At 44.2% G+C, this 18,393-nt stretch overlaps 2 protein-coding genes across 4 annotated transcripts in view; one reads left to right on the top strand and one right to left on the bottom strand.

Moving 5' to 3' along the window:
- The window catches only part of atrip (ATR interacting protein), a 486,763-nt gene that overhangs the window by 237,437 nt on the left and 230,933 nt on the right, over window positions 1-18,393 (bottom strand). The window lies entirely within an intron of this gene.
- The window catches only part of chd5 (chromodomain helicase DNA binding protein 5), a 51,282-nt gene that overhangs the window by 21,148 nt on the left and 11,741 nt on the right, over window positions 1-18,393 (top strand). For 2 of the 3 annotated variants that reach the window (XR_009673749.1, XM_061041189.1), the window contains exons 6-28: window positions 725-837; window positions 990-1,116; window positions 1,423-1,589; window positions 2,107-2,325; window positions 3,757-3,963; window positions 6,042-6,253; window positions 7,587-7,718; window positions 8,519-8,627; window positions 11,088-11,279; window positions 11,415-11,615; window positions 11,795-11,932; window positions 12,154-12,275; window positions 12,477-12,650; window positions 12,778-12,919; window positions 13,141-13,272; window positions 13,504-13,621; window positions 13,707-13,831; window positions 13,937-14,183; window positions 14,519-14,724; window positions 15,746-15,920; window positions 17,582-17,668; window positions 17,812-17,900; window positions 18,224-18,357. Coding sequence is in view for 1 of the 3 variants with exons in the window: in XM_061041189.1 (XP_060897172.1) it covers window positions 725-837; window positions 990-1,116; window positions 1,423-1,589; window positions 2,107-2,325; window positions 3,757-3,963; window positions 6,042-6,253; window positions 7,587-7,718; window positions 8,519-8,627; window positions 11,088-11,279; window positions 11,415-11,615; window positions 11,795-11,932; window positions 12,154-12,275; window positions 12,477-12,650; window positions 12,778-12,919; window positions 13,141-13,272; window positions 13,504-13,621; window positions 13,707-13,831; window positions 13,937-14,183; window positions 14,519-14,724; window positions 15,746-15,920; window positions 17,582-17,668; window positions 17,812-17,900; window positions 18,224-18,357 (3,568 nt within the window). In the remaining 2 variants the exon portion in view is untranslated. The remainder of the gene's footprint in view (window positions 1-724; window positions 838-989; window positions 1,117-1,422; window positions 1,590-2,106; window positions 2,326-3,756; window positions 3,964-6,041; window positions 6,254-7,586; window positions 7,719-8,518; window positions 8,628-11,087; window positions 11,280-11,414; window positions 11,616-11,794; window positions 11,933-12,153; window positions 12,276-12,476; window positions 12,651-12,777; window positions 12,920-13,140; window positions 13,273-13,503; window positions 13,622-13,706; window positions 13,832-13,936; window positions 14,184-14,518; window positions 14,725-15,745; window positions 15,921-17,581; window positions 17,669-17,811; window positions 17,901-18,223; window positions 18,358-18,393) is intronic. The other variant, XR_009673750.1, reaches the window with a different exon arrangement.

The raw sequence follows: 18,393 nt of genomic DNA, 5'->3' as shown, positions 1-18,393 counted from the left end.
AGATATTTTTGATCATATCATTTTTTTAAAAGTAGATTTTTGGGCCATTTTTACCTTAATTGAAGAGAGACAGGAAATGTTGAGAGGAGAGAGTAGGGGACAAAGTGCAGCAAAGGGCCGAGGTCCTATTCAAACCGACAGCCGCTGCAACAAGGACTACAGTCTCTGTACATAGGGCACGCGACATCAGCGCTAGGCTATCAGCGCTCCCCTTTATCATGTAATTGTAATAAAATGACAACGTTACAGTCAAATATATACACACACACACACGGTGGTTTAAACCGTCCCTCATGACAACCTAAAGTCTGTTTAAGAGAGCCAACTTAGGCTCTCTTAAACAGACTTTAGGTTGAGGTGAATACTTTGATGTGATTTTACCTTTGAAGATGAAACTTTTTGTCATTATTTCACATCATTCAAAACAAACACTGCACTCTAGATTAGTCCTTTTTCTCGATGTTTCATACATTTTCACATTCGTTTCTATCTTCCTTCACTCTTTTGGGCATTTTAGGGTAAAGGGGATTCACACTTTTTGTTTCTTTTGCAGTGCATGAAATTACATCTTAGTGATGTTTTTTCTAGGTTACTGCGTCCTAAGATTCAAGTTAAATCCAAAGGTTTTATTGAATCAAAGTCATTCCACTGCAAGGTTTAAAGGCTGTCTAAACGTCGGCCTGGGTCGTTCGAGTGTCAGACCTTCTGTTGTTGTTTGTCTCAGGGCCAGGAGTCAGGAAGAGAAGCAAGTCTGTGAAGGAGGTGAAGAAGAAGCCGAAGCCCAAGAAGACCAAATCGAAGTCGGGCCAAAGTGGGAAGAAGAAGAAAGCCTCCTCGGTATGTCCTCGCCCCCCTCTGAGTTTTTCCACTGCTCATCAGCATCAAAGTGACCAGACTGTTTACCGCTCGTATTTTGAAAGGTTTATCTAGTATTCTTTGCGTATCTCTCTGAGCTCTCACGCTTCTGTTTGTGGTTTTTTTTTTTCTAGAGCGAGGAGGACTTCCTGGAGGAGTCGGACTTTGATGACATCAGCATCCACAGTGCCTCTGTGCTTTCTGATACCTCGGGGGCCGCCACCAAGAAAAAGGCTCGACGTGGGAGGAAAAAAAGGAAAAGTATGTTTACTGTCTGTGTTTTGTTTTCCCTCCCAAATCCCTCTGAAAGCCCTCAGACACGGGGCTGTTTGATTGTGGCTAACGAGGAAATTAAAATGTAGAATTGTATTTGTTTTTGGGGATGTTTCCCGGAGGCAGATGCTTGATCTCAGCCGTTATTGCCCTGTCACACACACAATCTCATTCACATGTAAAGCCCTCTCTCATTGTGCTGTGTCTACACTTTAAGTCGTACAGTGTTGCGTTCAATTGAACTTCTTCATGTGGGAATTCACCACCACCTTTACCTCCCGTTGCCTCCTCCAGAGGAAGACGGTGACGGCTATGAGACGGACCATCAGGACTACTGTGAGGTGTGCCAGCAGGGCGGGGAGATCATCCTGTGTGACACCTGTCCCAGAGCGTACCACCTGGTGTGTCTGGACCCCGAGCTGGAGAAGGCCCCCGAGGGCAAATGGAGCTGTCCACACTGTGTAAGCAGATCAGATTGATATCTGAATATATTCATGATTAAATGACATTTTTTTTCATTCTTGGATGTAATTGGGGTGCAGGTATTGAGGTCAGTCGGCAGAGAAGGCACCCAGAGGTTACAGTCCTCGTCATGGAGGTCGCTATTTTTTTTAAAAGTCATTTTTGGGGGTTTCTTGTCTTTATTAGATAGGTCAGCTGAACAGGAAATGTTGAGAGGAGAGAGTAGGAGATGACATGCAGCAAAGGTGCCATGGTTGGATTCAAACCAGCGGCCCCTGCGACGAGGTCCATAGCCTCCGTACATGGGGCTCAAGACATAACCTCTTGCCTACATGGCGCCTCACACTGGTCACAGATATTTACAGTCTTGATATTTAAGTCAAAGTTTTTTTTTCAGCACATTTGACCAAAGTGCTGTATGAGCTCACGACGAGCACAGGCCTCTGCTGCAGATGATCCTCTGTGTTATTATTAAGGGTTAAAGGTTAAAAGCCCCCGTGTCTTGTTGGCCCTCAGGAGAAGGAGGGAATCCAGTGGGAGGCCAAAGACGAGGAGGAGGAGGAGGAGGAGCCAGCAGGCGAGGAAGAGGACGACCACATGGAGTTCTGCAGAGTGTGTAAAGACGGAGGAGAGCTGCTGTGTTGTGACACCTGCCCGTCCTCATACCACATCCACTGCCTGAACCCGCCCCTGCCTGAGATACCCAACGGGGAGTGGTTGTGTCCACGCTGCATGGTGAGTGCGCCTGTCAGGAAACGCTCAGTCAAACTTTGTTCAATCTTTTCTGGTGTTTTTAAAATATATGTAAGAGATTAAAAGAGTCACATTCAGTCCTTTCCACATTATACTCTAAGGGTAAACGTCAGCTGATTTTAAAGCTCCCTTTATGTAGATTTTCATTGTTGTTGTTGTTGTTGCTCTGTTTGTCTCAATCCATCTTGTCTTTCTGCACCTCCCTCTATCCCACTCTCTAAGCCCAGCACAGTCTCAGCAGGTGGCTGTTCATCATGAGTCTGGTACTCTCTCCGTCTCTCTGCCCCCCCCTCCTCTCCACCTCGCCAGGAAAATAAGCACCGGACACTTAACACTGACGTCCCTTTATCATTTACACTGTCCTACCCTCATCAGCAAAACAGAAGCATCTGTCACTTTACAGTCAGAGGACTTTGAAAATACACTTACACGCTCCTTCATTGTTGCTGAGTCTTTTTGCACATTATCTTCGTATATTTTGTATATCTGTATTTCCATCCATCATCATTTCCATCCTTTATCTATACCGCCTGTTCCGGTTCGGGCTTGCGGGGGGCTGGAGCCGATCCCAGCTGTCATTGGGCGAGAGGCGGGGTTAAACCATGGGCTGGTCGCCTGTCAATCACAGGGCCGTCTTGTATCAATTTGATGTTTTAAATGTGAAGTCTCAATTTCCAAAAAATCATATTTTTATGTGAGCTGGTTTGTACAGAAGAACATAAGGTCCAGCCATAAGCTGTTTGCTTTTATGTTGGTTTTGTATTTTAATGACAGATTTTAAAGCTAGAGAATAAAAATCAAACTTCCAGTATATGTGCCAGACAAGGGAAAATTAGATGAGGAAGATTTTTTTTTTTGGATTTCAATATTAAAGTTGAGCTCTCTGTTAAGATTAAGGAAACCAGAGCAGGATGTTTGTCCATGTTTTGCTTGTCGAGAATAGAATAAACTATCAGTAATAAAGTCAATTATTCTGCTTTACTGCCCGGGATAAGCGCAAAGAAATCCGAGGATTATTTTGACGTTTTGATTTTATTCTGAAAATGAAAAAGGGAAAATCTTCTCCTCTGATTATTTTCATGATGCCTGGGGCTACATCTCCTCTGATAATCTGTGAGGTGGTGACATTTAACCGTGGGGTCTTTTTTTTTCTTTCTTTCGGTCTGCACAGTCGGTCACAGACGTTTCTCGCCTGCTGTTTAAGCAAAGCAATCAGCCTGTTAATGTGCTAATTACCCTCTGCATTTAACTGAAGTTAGACTCTGTGGGTGGCTGTTAATGAAGTGGAGACAACCATATTTAATGCTTTTGTCTCGCTCTGAACCCCCAACTTACTTTTTAATGCAGTAATGCTGTGTACACATTTATCACATCACCTCTCTCTCTCTCTCTGTGTTTCTTTCTTTTTCTCAGTGTCCCCCTCTCAAAGGTAAAGTCCAGAAGATCCTGCACTGGACTTGGGGAGAGCCCCCGCTGCCGGCTGAGCTGCCCGCAGGTCCTGACGGGAAGCCCAATGATCCGCTGACCAAGCCTCCGCTCAAAGGCCACCCAGAGAGGGAGTTCTTTGTTAAGTGGGCCGGCCTTTCCTACTGGCACTGCTCCTGGGTCAGCGAGCTGCAGGTCAGATCAATTAAATATGGGGTTTATTTGTTTTGCAAATCATTGCATTAAGGTGACATTTAACACTAACACACAACACTAACGAACAATATAAACTGTTTTTAGGATGAGATTTCTTTGACCACTGGAACAAACTCTTTGGGATTTGAATATGAAATGATAATGTTTCTTTAGCTTTTTAGCTGCCAGTCCTAAATGCACAGTGTGTAAATTCCTCCACCAGGGGGCTCTCAATCAAAAACAATAACAAAAGATGACGTCGAGGCTGACATGGAATCATGGGAGTCTTTCTCTCTGCTATAATTTACATGCAATTTATAAAAGCAGCACATACAGCAACAGTAAAGCCTGGCTCACACTGCAGGATAATCGGGTCGATTTGAGCTCCGATTCTTCCTTCCCGACAATCGCAGGGTCGCTCCCGACTCAAGGCTGCTGGGACCCGATTATCTGCTCAGATTATCTTGTAGTGTGAGCGGTACACAGATCCAATCTTAATGTCCCCGATCTGCCCGGCGATTGTCGGGGACGCCCCAATTTATTTCAAACATGTTTGATATTTAGAATTTAAAATCTGTTTTTTAAAAGTGAATGTAGTCATGGCGACCAGCGGCAGGACGTAACCCGGCGTCTTTTTTTTTTTTTTACTTTTCTGTACAGATCATCAGTGCAGCACTTTTCTGAAACTTGTTTCCATATATCTACAATTGTATCTACTTTCCTATATCCTACAACAACTTCCACTTCCTTCTCTTTCACCAACCGACGTCCTTTGGAGTTTTCAAATGAAACTTTATTAACAATTGTCAACGCTCCGTCCCGATTTCACTCGTACAGTGTGAGCTCTCCAGCCGTGCCCGACAATCAGGTCGTACAGTGTGAGCATGTCAATCTCAAGGTCTGGTCGGGCGTCGTAAACAATTCAGTCGTACAGTGTGAGCTGACATACCACCCCGACTTTTATACAATCGGGGAAAAATCGCACAGTGTGAGCCAGGCTTAAGGCAGCTTTCAGTAACAGCTTCCTTATGTAGCAGTCTTTGACATAACATTTGGTGTTTCCATGGCAACTAATAAACAAGACACGCCCCTATACAACTATAAAATTCAGGATTTCTCTGGCTTTGATAGCTGTTGGAAATATTTGAGTTAAACGTACAATAGCTCGAATGTTCTGACAATGTTTACACCTCGGTGTGATTTTAGATCTCAATTTTCAAAAGCATGTAGTAAATATCTCCAAGACAGCATTCTACTGTCTCAGAAACCTATCCAAAGTCAGATGTTTCCTGTCACAGTCAGACTCTGAAAGTGGGGTTACAAAACATGTGTGTATGCTGCTGCCAGGGTTTAAACTAAAAAACAAAAAGTCTGAACACACCAGTCCCATTTTAACCACTCTTCACTGGAGGCCAGTATAAAGTAAAGAATTGATTTGAAAATACTTCTTATTGTTTTTAAATGTATGAATGGCTACACACCAGACAAGTCCCTCAGATCTCCAAATAAAGGTCTCCTTACCGTACCCAAAATGAATTCAAGATCAGCTCATGGTCCTAGTCTAGTAGCAGAGAGAACTCCCATGATTCCCCGCTAGCCTCGACGTCATCTTTTGTTATTGTAATGTTGATTGAGAGCCCCCTGGTGGCAGAATCTACATATTGTATCTTTAATGTAGGTACTCAACAAAAACATAGGTTTAGTACATTTTAAGTGTAAAAATTCTCCCGATTAGACCTTTAAAGAAACGTGTGTATATCAGTTCCCTCTGTTGCACTTGTCAAACAAGCCAAACTACGTTTAATGAGCGATAAGTATTCAGAGCCCTCACACCGAGCAGACATTTAATTTGGTGATGTCTAAACAATTTGCTTGTTTAGAACCACGACAGCTTTCCTAATTCATTTTCTCTCCTCCTCCTCTTCATTAAATCTAATCTGGATCTTGAAGTAGTTGATTCGATTTGTCTCAATATACCGCAGAGAGATGAGATGTTGTAAGAAAGAGGCAGAGGTGGTGCTGAATGAAACTGAACAAAAAAAAAAAAAAAAACAGAGAATTGATTTTTTTCTGCACAGTTGGAGCTGTATCACACCGTCATGTATCGGAACTACCAGAGGAAGAACGACATGGACGAGCCGCCGCCGTTCGACTACGGCTCCGGGGAGGAGGAGCTAAACAACGAGAAGAGGAAGAGCAAAGACCCCCAGTACGCCGTGATGGAGGAGCGCTTCTACCGCTACGGCATCAAACCAGAGTGGATGGTGATACACAGGATAGTCAACCACAGGTGGCTGCTCACACATTCACACTAATTCTCACATCAGGGCTCTTTTTCTTTTTCTTTTTCTTTTTTTCCAGGCTGAAAGTCTTGATGGTAAGCCGGCACTCACTGTGGTTTGTGCTGGCTGTCATCTTGCCTTTTACTTGCCCCGTATTATCGCTTTATACACGCAGATTATTCCCCACAGCGCAGCACATTTAAGAGTATGTTCCCTGGATGTTTCAAATCACATTTTCTCCTCCTGAAAGTACAGCAAGGAAGTGTTCACCAAATGTTTCTTTCAAATGTTTTTTTTTGTCCCTTATACAACCTGAAAAGTGTTTCAGACAAAGGATCTGAAAGTGAACTAAAAAGTTACTCCATTTCAGAAGCAGAATCGTCAAGTACATTTACATGTACAAGGAATTCGACTTGGTGTTCTGCTGCCAAACAATAAAGCAAAGGAAAATATAAAAACAGCAGAGCCCCTCCCCTCCCCTCCCCTGGTATCTCCACCCATAGACTCCACCCCCAGCCTCAGGGTCCTGGAGGTGTACGGGTTGTTGAAGAGATTTTCAGCTGCTTTTACAGGAATGACAATAGGTTACCTCAAAGGATTTATTCTCTAAGTGAGTAGTTTTCTAAGTCTCAGTCCCCCTTGCACCTACCACTTAGCCCTAAAAGTACATTTTGCAGGTGTACTTCCAGGGGAAGGGTGTCCTGATTCTTGTTGGAACGGAGGCGTAGGGTGAAGTGCTAGGGCTCCAAGGTCCTTTAAACAGAGATGCTTCAGAGGATCACTCCAAACTGAGTGTGATGAGAACTCTCCCAGAATGTCTATTCTACCATGGTTGTTTTCGTAAATGCAGCTACTGATGATGCGTCAGGGTCTTGAAGGGTCGTCCCATTTCATAGGTCACACGTCCATTTCATAAGACAGGTGCGTAGGTGAGCAATGTGTCCATCAAAAACGTAAAGGTAAGCTCCCGCACACTGTCTAACTTGCAAACAAAAATGTATTGGCAACGTTTCCGTACTAGACCTTCATCAGGTAAACAGTTGGGGGAGATTTCACCACTAGTTCTCGTAACTCTGTTCTGAGATTAGAAATGGGACTGAGTCTGACAGTACATGAACGTAGTCACATATCCCAATAAGCGAAGTCAACTAGTTAGCAGAGAATGAATCCTTATTGTCATTGCTATAAGAACAATGAAAGGCAGTTTTTTGCAGGCAGGCATAGCACAGATAAAACACAGACACGTTCAAAAAACACAACATGAAAACACAATGAATGAATGTATGAAATATTCAGTATGAAGCCTCTCTGCCCTCCCTGAAGGTTTCCTCTGTCCTGCAGTTTCGATAAAGACGGAGATGTGCACTACCTGATCAAGTGGAGAGACCTGCCGTACGACCAGTGCACCTGGGAGGTGGATGACTTCGACGTCCCAGAATATGACGGTCATAAAGCTTCCTACTGGGACCACAGGTTTGTTGTCAACTATCCCACAACATTATTGAACTCATTATCTGGAAATATCAGGGAAACCAGCTTGTTAAACACTTTTTATTTAAATAACTGTCTTTGACTTTTGCACTCCTGAACTTCCTTCACTCTTCCTCAAAGGTTGTATTTCCCTTGATTCGATGCATTGGATGTATTATTTTTACTCTCTCTTTCATATGAATTATTACTTAGATTATTGGTCCCCCCCCCCCCCCCCACAATACAGTAAATGACTGTATTTACATTTGCACCTTTCACCACCTCGGCCTTTTGCTGCACGTCATCCCCCTCTCTCTCCTCCTAACATTTCCTGTCCTATCTTAAAAAGGCAATAAGTTGAAAAACAAGTTGAATAAAAAAATAAGAAAACAGAATTGGAGTGATATGTGACCTTTTGGAGGACCTGGTTGGTAGTATGGCTGCAGCATTTTGTACTAAATTTAAACAGTTAAGAGATGTTACATTTAAAAAAGGTGAAAATTGAGTTTTCTTTTTTTTTCTTCCCAAAATTGAAAAGTCAATTTTCCACCTATTGTACTCTGTGAATTTTCTTTTTTCACATTTTTAGTTCTATAGTTATCGATGTGAATCATTCAGCGTATATATTTTTTTGTGTATTTAAGCAATCAGGGATGCATGCTTTGTATGAAAGTGCCACATTACAGTATGTTTCATGTAAAAGTATCTTCAACTTCTTTTGTTTTGTGGTGTGGACTCGAGGAAGTCGGAGAATTAACCCCCCCCCCCCCCGCTTTTCTTCTTTCCTTTTTTTTTTATAAAAGGGAGCAGATACTCGGGGAGGACCAACGCCCCCTGGTGGTGAGGAAAGGAAAGAAGCTCAAGGAAGATCATCAGAAAAGAGAAATCCCTCCTGATGCTCCCATCATAGACGTGAGTTTGTGGTTTAAATTCACAGAAAGTTTGAGTTGTTATCGGCAGTTTTCTTACTGTAAACCTCTCAAAGCATTCTAGGGGATGCATCACTTTGGTTCTCGCTAATTGACAGAATGATGAAGTTGCTGCCCGTTCATGGGCACTTGGGATAAGTAATCCCAAACTGATGGACTCTCTGTAGCCATGTTTTAACACCTGACATCCAGCTGTGGGGGTCAGACTGCAGAAGGAAGTGATTTTTTCTGTACAGTTTTCAAAGAGGTTGTTCTTGTACAAGATGAACAGTTAGATATTTTCAGATTAACAGATTCAGAATAATCCAATATTTTCCAAAGTTATGCAAAAAAAGATGGAGAGAAAGAGAGTTCAAAGGACACTGAGCTCCACTTTCTGCTCGTCTTAATTAAGTCCAGTTAACGCCAAACTACTCCCCTCCTAAGATCAAAGTAACTTACACTGGTTTTAATGACTGGGAAGCTTTTCCACTCAATAGTGAATTTTATACATCTAACTGGTCCATTGTAAATTATGAATGTAAGCATTTAAACACTTCATAAATGACCGTCACTATATGAATCTGTAAATACTGTGAATAATGTAAATATAACTTCCACATACTTTGAAATCAATTAGCCATGAAATATCTTTTACACATGAAGAATTTGTTCAGATTTGATTCGGGTCATCTGATCAGGATGCTTCCTGGTCGCCTCCCTCTGGAGGTCCTCTGGGAACATCCAACTGGGGGGAGGGGGGGGGGGGGGGCAAAGCCAGGGGGAGATCCCAGAGCTTGCTGGAGGGATTACAGTAAATATCCCTTCTGGCCTGGGAACGCTTTGGGATCCCCCCAGGAGGAGCTGGAAAAAACGACGCTGGGGAGAGGGAAGTCAACTAGCTTAGCCTGCTGCTAACGCTACCCGGCCCCCCGGCTAAACGAAAGACAATGGATTAGCTTAAATTATTGCACGTTGACCACATGACCATCACAAAGGGCATCTCAGCTCCTACAATGTTTTAACACATTGGCTTGTGTTGAATGAGCACCAGCTTATCAGCATCATCTTATCGGCCTGTCATATCAGCAGGAGTGTTAATTTGAGGCCAATCCAAATATTGGATTTGAACGTCTTTATCGGCTTATACAGATGAGCTCCTGATAATATCGTAAATCCCAAAACAGCACGAAGCCTCTAGATATCATGACTTAGCACGACGAAGGTGCTGTGTTTTCATTCTTATTCTTATTGATGTACATCACAAATGAATAAAATAGGGCCAAACTCACACGCATCACGGCCAGCCAACCTATCAGAACTCAACAACAGGACATGAGACGCTTTACAACCTCAGTAGAAGAGGACATCACACATCCACGAAACTAATCCACCTTTAGCCCACTCCCCTCAGGACGGAGGTGCAGAGTGTTGTTTAACTCTGTTTGTTTACACTCTGTGTTTTGTGTACGTGCGGTTCCTTTTTAGGGGCGTGGTTCTGAAACGTTTCAGGATGAGTACCACCTCAAGAAAATATTTGGCTCTTCTAGTACCACCATAACATCCAACATTAAAATACAGTAGCATAGGGCCGTTTAACTACACATACCGTGAACAAAGGAGGCCATTTTATTCCCGATATGTATGTTATCTACTATTGATCGCACCATGCACTGCGGCCAGGGCTCATTCTCTGTGCCACTCCAAAAGAATCCAGACTGGATGTCACTCGAGTCATGTTATCTCACTGTCGTTTGCTGCTAGCGGGTGCTGAAGCATCTCTGGCGCTGCTAACGTCTCCTCTTGCACTTCTGCCGGGTTCACTGTCGTCGACTTCAGATTCTGCTGCGCTGCTCGACGTATCCGCTGCACGTTTTCTCTCTCTTCGTATTTCCCATTTGGAACCACGAATGCAAACAATTTGAGTGGTGATTTTTGCTTCCTCAGTTTGCAATCACAGCTTTGCTTGTCAACAATTTGATTTGCACAACTTTATTTATAAAAAATAAAACAATCAGAGACTCCCAGCGCACCACAGGAGGGATGTACGCGGGACCACGGTTTGAGAATGAATGTTGTAGGTTATTGTCTGTTGGACAGAAGCGTTGCTGTGAAAAGGGATTTCCCCAAGGGGACAATAGAGTCTAAAGTCTAAAATCTCCATTTGCTGGTGGCTAGTGGTTAGTGCGCGCACCCTGTGTATGGAGGCTGTAGTCCTCCAAGTGGGCGGCCCAGGTTCAAATCCGACCTGTGGCTCCTTTCCCTACTCTCTCTCTCCCTGATTTCTGACTCTATCCACTGTCCTGTCTCTCAAATAAAAGGCACAAAAAGCCCCAAAATACATTTTAAAAAAACAAAAATAAAGTCTCCATTTGCTGAATGATTCAAAATGTGTTGATGACAGCTCATCAAAGTACTCACCTTAAATCTGTATTCTCATTCTAACCCTAACCCTAACCCACAGCCAACCATTAAGTTCGAGCACCAGCCGTGGTACATCAACGCCACCGGGGGAACGCTGCACCCATACCAGCTGGAGGGTCTGAACTGGTTGAGGTTCTCCTGGGCGCAGGGCACGGACACCATCCTGGCTGATGAGATGGGCCTGGGGAAGACGGTGCAGACCATCGTTTTCCTCTACTCGCTCTATAAGGAGGTGAGAGCGGGGGAATGAGCATCTTCTCTTGAACTCTGAGAATATGCCACACTTTGCTGAGTAGCAAGTAGTTATCGTTCACCTGTGATGTGAGAGTCGCTTCGTCATGTGCCGTCCCTCCTCCTTCTCTGTCAGGGTCACTCGAAGGGGCCTTTCCTGGTGAGTGCGCCGCTCTCCACCATCATCAACTGGGAGAGGGAGTTTGAGATGTGGGCTCCAGATTTCTACGTGCTGACGTACACCGGGGACAAAGACAGCCGGGCGATCATCAGGGAGAACGAGTTCACCTTTGAAGACAGCGCGGTGAAGAGCGGACGCAAAGTGTTCCGTATGAAGGCGAGTCTTGTTATCTAAACTTTTCTGTTACAAAGGCAGGTTCATTATGATATCACATGAAGAAATACTGCAGGACATGAGAAATATGATAGATCTGTTTCCTCCTTCTCAAATCTTAATTAATCAACATAATGTATATATATGTGTTTGGATGATTTTTGTTTTTCCCCCCTTTACAGAAAGATACTCCCATCAAGTTCCACGTCCTGCTGACGTCCTATGAGCTGATCACGATTGATCAAGCCATTCTGGGCTCCATCACATGGGCCTGCCTGGTGGTGGACGAGGCCCACAGACTCAAGAACAATCAGTCAAAGGTAAAAAAATGAAAATAAAAAAATGCATTTCTGGCACTGAATGCAGCTTGTTTCCTGAGGCAGCATGGGTGTTATCATGTGACACAAAGACAGGAAAGGAGCAGGCAGATATGACTCTGAAATGTTCAAGTACAAGCATATCCATATCCTTTGTGTTCATGATGTTTTGCATGCTTCTTTTTAAGGCTGGTATGTGATATTGCACATTGTGTCCTGTCCAGTTTTTTAGGATTCTGAACGGGTATAAGATCTACTACAAGCTGCTGCTCACTGGGACTCCTCTTCAGAACAACCTGGAGGAGTTGTTCCACCTGCTTAACTTCCTCACCCCAGAGCGCTTCAAGTAAGTCCTTCCTCTCTCTTTTTTATAAATCTGTATCATGCTCCCAATTCTATTCTCTCCGTCTTACCCGTATCTGAAAGCCAGCGAATCAAACAAGTCCCCGTCTAAGACTGAACTATGGACACGTCTTGCAGAGCTAAACATGCAGTCTTTCTTCACCGATTAACATTTTCTTCTTCTTCTTCTTCTTCGTCTGTGCAGTAACCTGGAAGGCTTCCTGGAGGAGTTTGCCGATATCTCAAAGGAGGACCAGATCAAGAAGCTTCACGATCTGCTCGGCCCTCATATGCTCAGGAGGCTGAAAGCTGACGTTTTCAAGAACATGCCGGCAAAGACCGAGTTGATTGTAAGAGTGGAGCTCAGCCCGATGCAGAAGTAAGCACTGGACTGTGAAACAGACGCACTTGAGCTACCGCTGCTCCCAAGAGTGACACTGAAATTTGGAATTTGCCAATTTTTTCTCCCAGATTCAAACTAATTTTTTTTTTTTTTTTACCTGCAGGAAATATTACAAATTCATCCTGACGCGAAACTTCGAGGCTCTGAACTCCAAAGGTGGAGGGAACCAAGTGTCCCTGCTGAACATCATGATGGACCTGAAGAAGTGCTGCAACCATCCCTACCTGTTCCCTGTGGCTGCTGTGGTAAGGCAGCAAACTGAAGCGTAGTTTAATATCACACCGGGTAAAAACCTTCTACAGATACATGTCAGGGTTAATAGATGGAAGAAGTGCCTGTTGGAGGTTGTAAAACAAAGCTGCTCCACACAAGATATCAGCGAGATACCAACTTGAGAATGTAGTCGTTCTTTGCTTTTGATTTCACTCAGAGGATTTGATTGTTTTTTTTTTTTGGGTGTGTGCAGGAGGCTCCTGTGTTGCCAAACGGTTCGTATGATGGTAACCAGCTGGTGAAGTCCTCAGGGAAACTGACGCTGCTTCAGAAAATGTTGAAGAAGCTCAAAGACGAAGGACACAGAGTTCTCATCTTCTCTCAGGTAACAGATGAATATATATATTTTTTTTAAGTCTGGGCTGCAAGCCTAACTTTGATTGATTGCTGGCTATGAAAATCTGAAAACTGAACCATCCAGGAGTCGATGTCAGTCAGTGGGTGGAAGATCGTTTAATATTCCAGACATCTTATCAGATATTAATTGAGCAGACAAGAAAGTGCAGACTAGTTTGACTCGACTACAGACACCATGTTTTTTTTGTGTTTTTTTTAGATGACAAAGATGTTGGATCTGCTGGAGGACTTCCTGGAGTTCGAGGGTTATAAATATGAGCGTATTGATGGAGGGATTACTGGAGGCTTGAGGCAGGAGGCCATCGACCGCTTCAACGGTGAGTTTGTTAATCCAAAATCTATCTGTGGGAGTTTGTGTGGATGCATGCACTCAAAATGACTCTCACCTGGTTTGTGTCGCAGCACCGGGCGCTCAGCAGTTCTGCTTCCTGCTGTCAACACGAGCGGGAGGTCTCGGCATCAACCTCGCGAGCGCGGACACTGTCATCATCTACGACTCCGACTGGAATCCTCACAATGACATCCAAGTACAGGACTTTTTTTATTTATTTAGAGCCCTTCACATGACGATTGCACGAGTTTTGTCGCGGCCTTGATTGCCTGTGACCGTCCCCGTCTTTTTCTTCTCTCAGGCTTTCAGCAGAGCGCATCGTATCGGTCAAAACAGGAAGGTGATGATCTATCGCTTCGTGACCCGGGGATCGGTGGAGGAGCGAATCACTCAGGTGGCAAAGAGGAAGATGATGCTCACCCATCTGGTCGTGCGGCCCGGTCTTGGCTCCAAAACCGGCTCCATGTCCAAACAAGAACTGGACGATATCCTGAAGTTTGGCACCGAGGAGCTTTTCAAAGATGAAATAGAAGCAGCTCGAACCATGGGTACGTTCACACACACACACACACACACACACACACACACATGAGCTCTCTCTTAATTCTTCCATATGAGTTTAAATCTCTGCTACGTCATTATCAAACATATCTGCCGTAAAAAAATTAGACCTTCCTTGAGACATTTTTATGTTTACGTCTGCCTTGCATTCAGGCCAATACTTGTAGCTACTTCTTTAAAGAACTGTCTTTTTATATCATGAAATCCTCCTGAAGTTCAACATTTTAACAAAAGTCAGTTGCTCACAAAGTACGATGGTGACAGGTCGAGTGTTTTTAAAGTCGTTGAATCATTGGCTAACAGTTTTTTGTCGGCTTGACAGGCTCTCTCAGCAGGGGTACCTCCCATCAAACAGGTGACAACAAAGAGGGCGAGGAGGGGAATGTGATTCATTACGATGACGATGCAATCTCGAAGCTGCTGGACCGCAGCCAGGACGCCACAGAAGACACCGAGATCCAGAACATGAACGAGTACCTGAGCTCCTTCAAGGTGGCTCAGTACGTGGTGAAGGAGGAGGACGGGGAGGTGAGGATACAAGCACGGCCATCAGCCAGCTGTTTTCATGATTGTTATCCTGCACTTTTAAAGATTTATTTTTGGGCTTTTTGTGCCGTTAATGGAGAGACAGGACAGTGGATAGAGTTGGAAATCAGGGAGAGGGAGGAGGGAATGACATGCGGGAAAGGAGACACAGGTGGGATTTGAACCTGGGCTGCCCGCTTGGAGGAGCAATGCTTCCATACATGGGGCGCGTGCACAAACCACTGCGCCACCAGCGCCCCTATCCTGCACTTTTATAATCATTAAAGGAGCGATCAGTTAGATATCCACTGAATGAAATGATAAAGTGATCTTACTATATGATCAGACATTAAGGAAACATGCTATGTTGAAGTGCTGGCTTCTCTGACAACAATGCAGCAGCCACTATGTCCTCCTCCTAACTTTAGATTCTGGTCCTGAATGCTCTGGATTTGTTTGGACCAGAGAGGGTAGGCAGTTATAAGGCGACCCCCCCCACACGGCGCCCCTCGGTTTGCCAGGCAAACGGCAAACCAACAGGTGTTGCAGCGATGGAAGCGGGCAAGAGAAGTGGTTCAGATAGAAGTGATTGTACCCGACCTAAAAAGCCTCTGCATGTTTCTAATAAGCTCCACGAGCAGAAACGTGCTCAAACTAGGATCAATATTGGAGATGCTTTTGAAAAATGGTGAGAGGTTAGAACACAGAAAGGTTTACAGACCGATGCAGAGCTGGCTAAACACTGAAGCTTCAGTGTCCACCACATGGCAACCTGGGTCAGCACCGACTCTAGAGAGGAGGGGGCGGGGGGGAGAGAGCTCTCTGTAATGTTTAGGAAAATGTAGAGAGAGGTCCCCAGATTAAGCATCAGAAACGTGTCATAGGTTTAAAAGAATATCTTCATTTGATAATTAGACATAAACTATTTTTTAACATCCTCCAAATGAACTCTTGTCTCGTCGTCAGAAACATCTCTGTTTACCTCTGTGTGTGTGTGTGTGTGTGTGTGTGTGTCTTTGTGCAGGAGGAGGTGGAGCGGGAGATCATCAAGCAGGAGGAGAACGTGGATCCCGACTACTGGGAGAAACTCCTCCGCCATCACTACGAGCAGCAGCAGGAGGACCTCGCTCGCAACCTGGGCAAAGGCAAACGCATCAGGAAGCAGGTCAACTACAACGACACGACCCAGGAGGACCAAGGTAGGCTCTGTCAGCACACACCTTTGTTTTTTTTTATATAATATCTGAAGACACATTTCTGAAATGTTAACCTTTAACATGATCATACAAAGTGATTCATTGTCTGCAATTTGGATGGAACTACCATCTTTCTTCGATAAATTCTTGGTGTCATGATTTGGCATCCCTGTCTTTATTTAAACACGAGCAGCTAGTATTTCTAAACAAAAGGGAAACCCCCTCATTTGGGCCCTGTTCAGAGTCCCTGTTAGTTGAACCTATCAGCTTCTTTTCTTCTCCAAATGATTTTCCTGCAGTTTGCATGACTGCAGAGGTCGATGCTAATTGTTGTGTTTAGAGTCGCATTTCTGGAGCTGTTCTCTGTTAGGATAAAACAGACATCAGCTAATCAATCACAGATACATAGATCATGTTAAAGATTAACACTTCGTTTGTTCTGTCTGGCACGGCATGCAGCATGAAGGTAACACAGGTAGTCACAAACTAACACGAGAGACACGTTCTTGTTCATGTAACGAATGGGCCGGTTTATTCATTATTGGTTAATGGAGGCGTTTCACAGACCAGTCTCATACACTTTGTGCTTGGGCTGTGCATATGACCCGATATGACCCTTCACAATAAACACAAACAGTCCCCTGTGGTCGTAATGAAACATCTGTGCTGTGCTTTGGTCAAAATATAACATGAATCAAGCACCAGAGGAGGTTTGTGACCCTGTATAAACCAGCTCTCTCAGAACGCTCCGTTTTGGTGTGTGTGTCTCTTTAAATGCAATGAGCCCCCCCCCCTGAGTTTTCCTGGTATACATCACTCCTCTGCCAATAAAATGACGGACCTGCACAAGAGTTTTCTCTAGGCTGGAGGTGGAGTCCATGGGTGGAGATACCAGGGGAGGGGAGGGTATTTTCTTTTAACCAGAATCCCACTGTGACATCACAAGGAGAGCAAATTAGAAACGGAGCATTTTTCTCTGTGTTGTAAGACTTATTCAGACCACAAACAAAGGACTTGATGGGTTTATTTCACATTTTGTGGGTCGGTAGACACTCAGGTTACCCAAATATATGTTCAAACACACTGTAGAAGTGGATTTTTTATATTATGTCCACTTTAACCACTACCACTACACCACAACAGTCTAACAACCCACCCAATCAGCTCATGACATCATGAGCTGCTGCTGACATCATCTTAATGCAGACTAATTTGAGTCTATCACTTCGAGCAGAAAAGGCCCAGACATTCATCACAAAGCCGATTAAATTCTGACAAATTTCAAGATTCAAGCAGAGCTGTTGACCTCTATTAAATCTGCCACAGAGTGTTTCCCCGGTCCTGAAGCTCTCTTGAACCTTAAGTCTTCACAGTGGGTTTCAAACAGTCACATATATCCTCCAGTTGTACTTTAAATAGTGCCCTCTGACTGTCACAGTTCAACAGTATTGGACTGTTAGAGCGTAAAGATTTCAGAGCCCATCGCAGCTGAGAGCACTCTCTAAGTTTAAAGTGATTTGACTCTCACCTCACTTTGACAAGAGGTACAGGAAGCATGTGCATGCCCAGCAGTAGTGGTCTGTAGTAATCTGCAGTGCCATGGCGCCCTCAGGTGGCCACCAAACAGAATGCAATGTACTGTTTCTCTTTGATGTGTGGCTCAGAATGGCAGGATGATCTTTCAGACAATCAGTCGGAGTACTCTGTGGGGTCCGAGGACGAGGACGAAGATTTCGAGGAGAGGCCTGAAGGTAAGGGGCAAAAGTTTAATGGAAAATCAAAAGGCATTAAACTTTTATTTGTAGTACACACTCTGCAGTGATAATTCACACAAATTGTCCTGCTCAGGTTTCTAACCGTACCCTCTTTTTTTTTGTCTTTTTCTCTCTTGTAGGTGGACGCAGACATTCGCGTCGACAGCTGAAGGGGGAAAAAGACAAACCTCTGCCGCCCCTACTGGCACGAGTCGGAGGCAGTATTGAGGTAAGAATGACATGTTGTAGGTACTTCTAACAACGTCCTCTGATCTTAAATCCAAAGTTTACACCCATTGGCATTTTTTTGGGTATGCTTGTAGAATGTAAAAATAGGTATGCTTAACCCCAAAATGCTCCCACTGCTTTCGTCTGTGGTGTATGAATGGATGAGTTACTTCTGATGGTCGCTTTTACCTTGCAGCCTCTGCGTGTGGGTGTGAGATGCGGTGTAAAAGCGCTTTGAGTAGTCAGAAGACTAGAAGCTCAAGTCAAGTCATTTTATCCCTCATCATTTTCTGTCTCACTGTGTTTCTTCCTCTCGCCTCTCAGGTCCTGGGGTTCAACGCTCGTCAGAGGAAAGCCTTCCTCAATGCCATCATGCGATGGGGGATGCCCCCTCAGGATGCCTTCAACTCCCACTGGCTGGTCAGAGACCTGAGAGGGAAGAGTGAGCGCGAGTTCAGGTAATGGTCAAGTAACGTTCTTACATTTAGAGTAAT

This window comes from Labrus mixtus, chromosome 7 (assembly GCF_963584025.1).
Source record: "Labrus mixtus chromosome 7, fLabMix1.1, whole genome shotgun sequence".
Lineage (NCBI taxonomy): Eukaryota > Metazoa > Chordata > Actinopteri > Labriformes > Labridae > Labrus > Labrus mixtus.
Note: the sequence above shows the minus strand (reverse complement) of the source record. Positions and strands in the feature narration are given on the sequence as shown.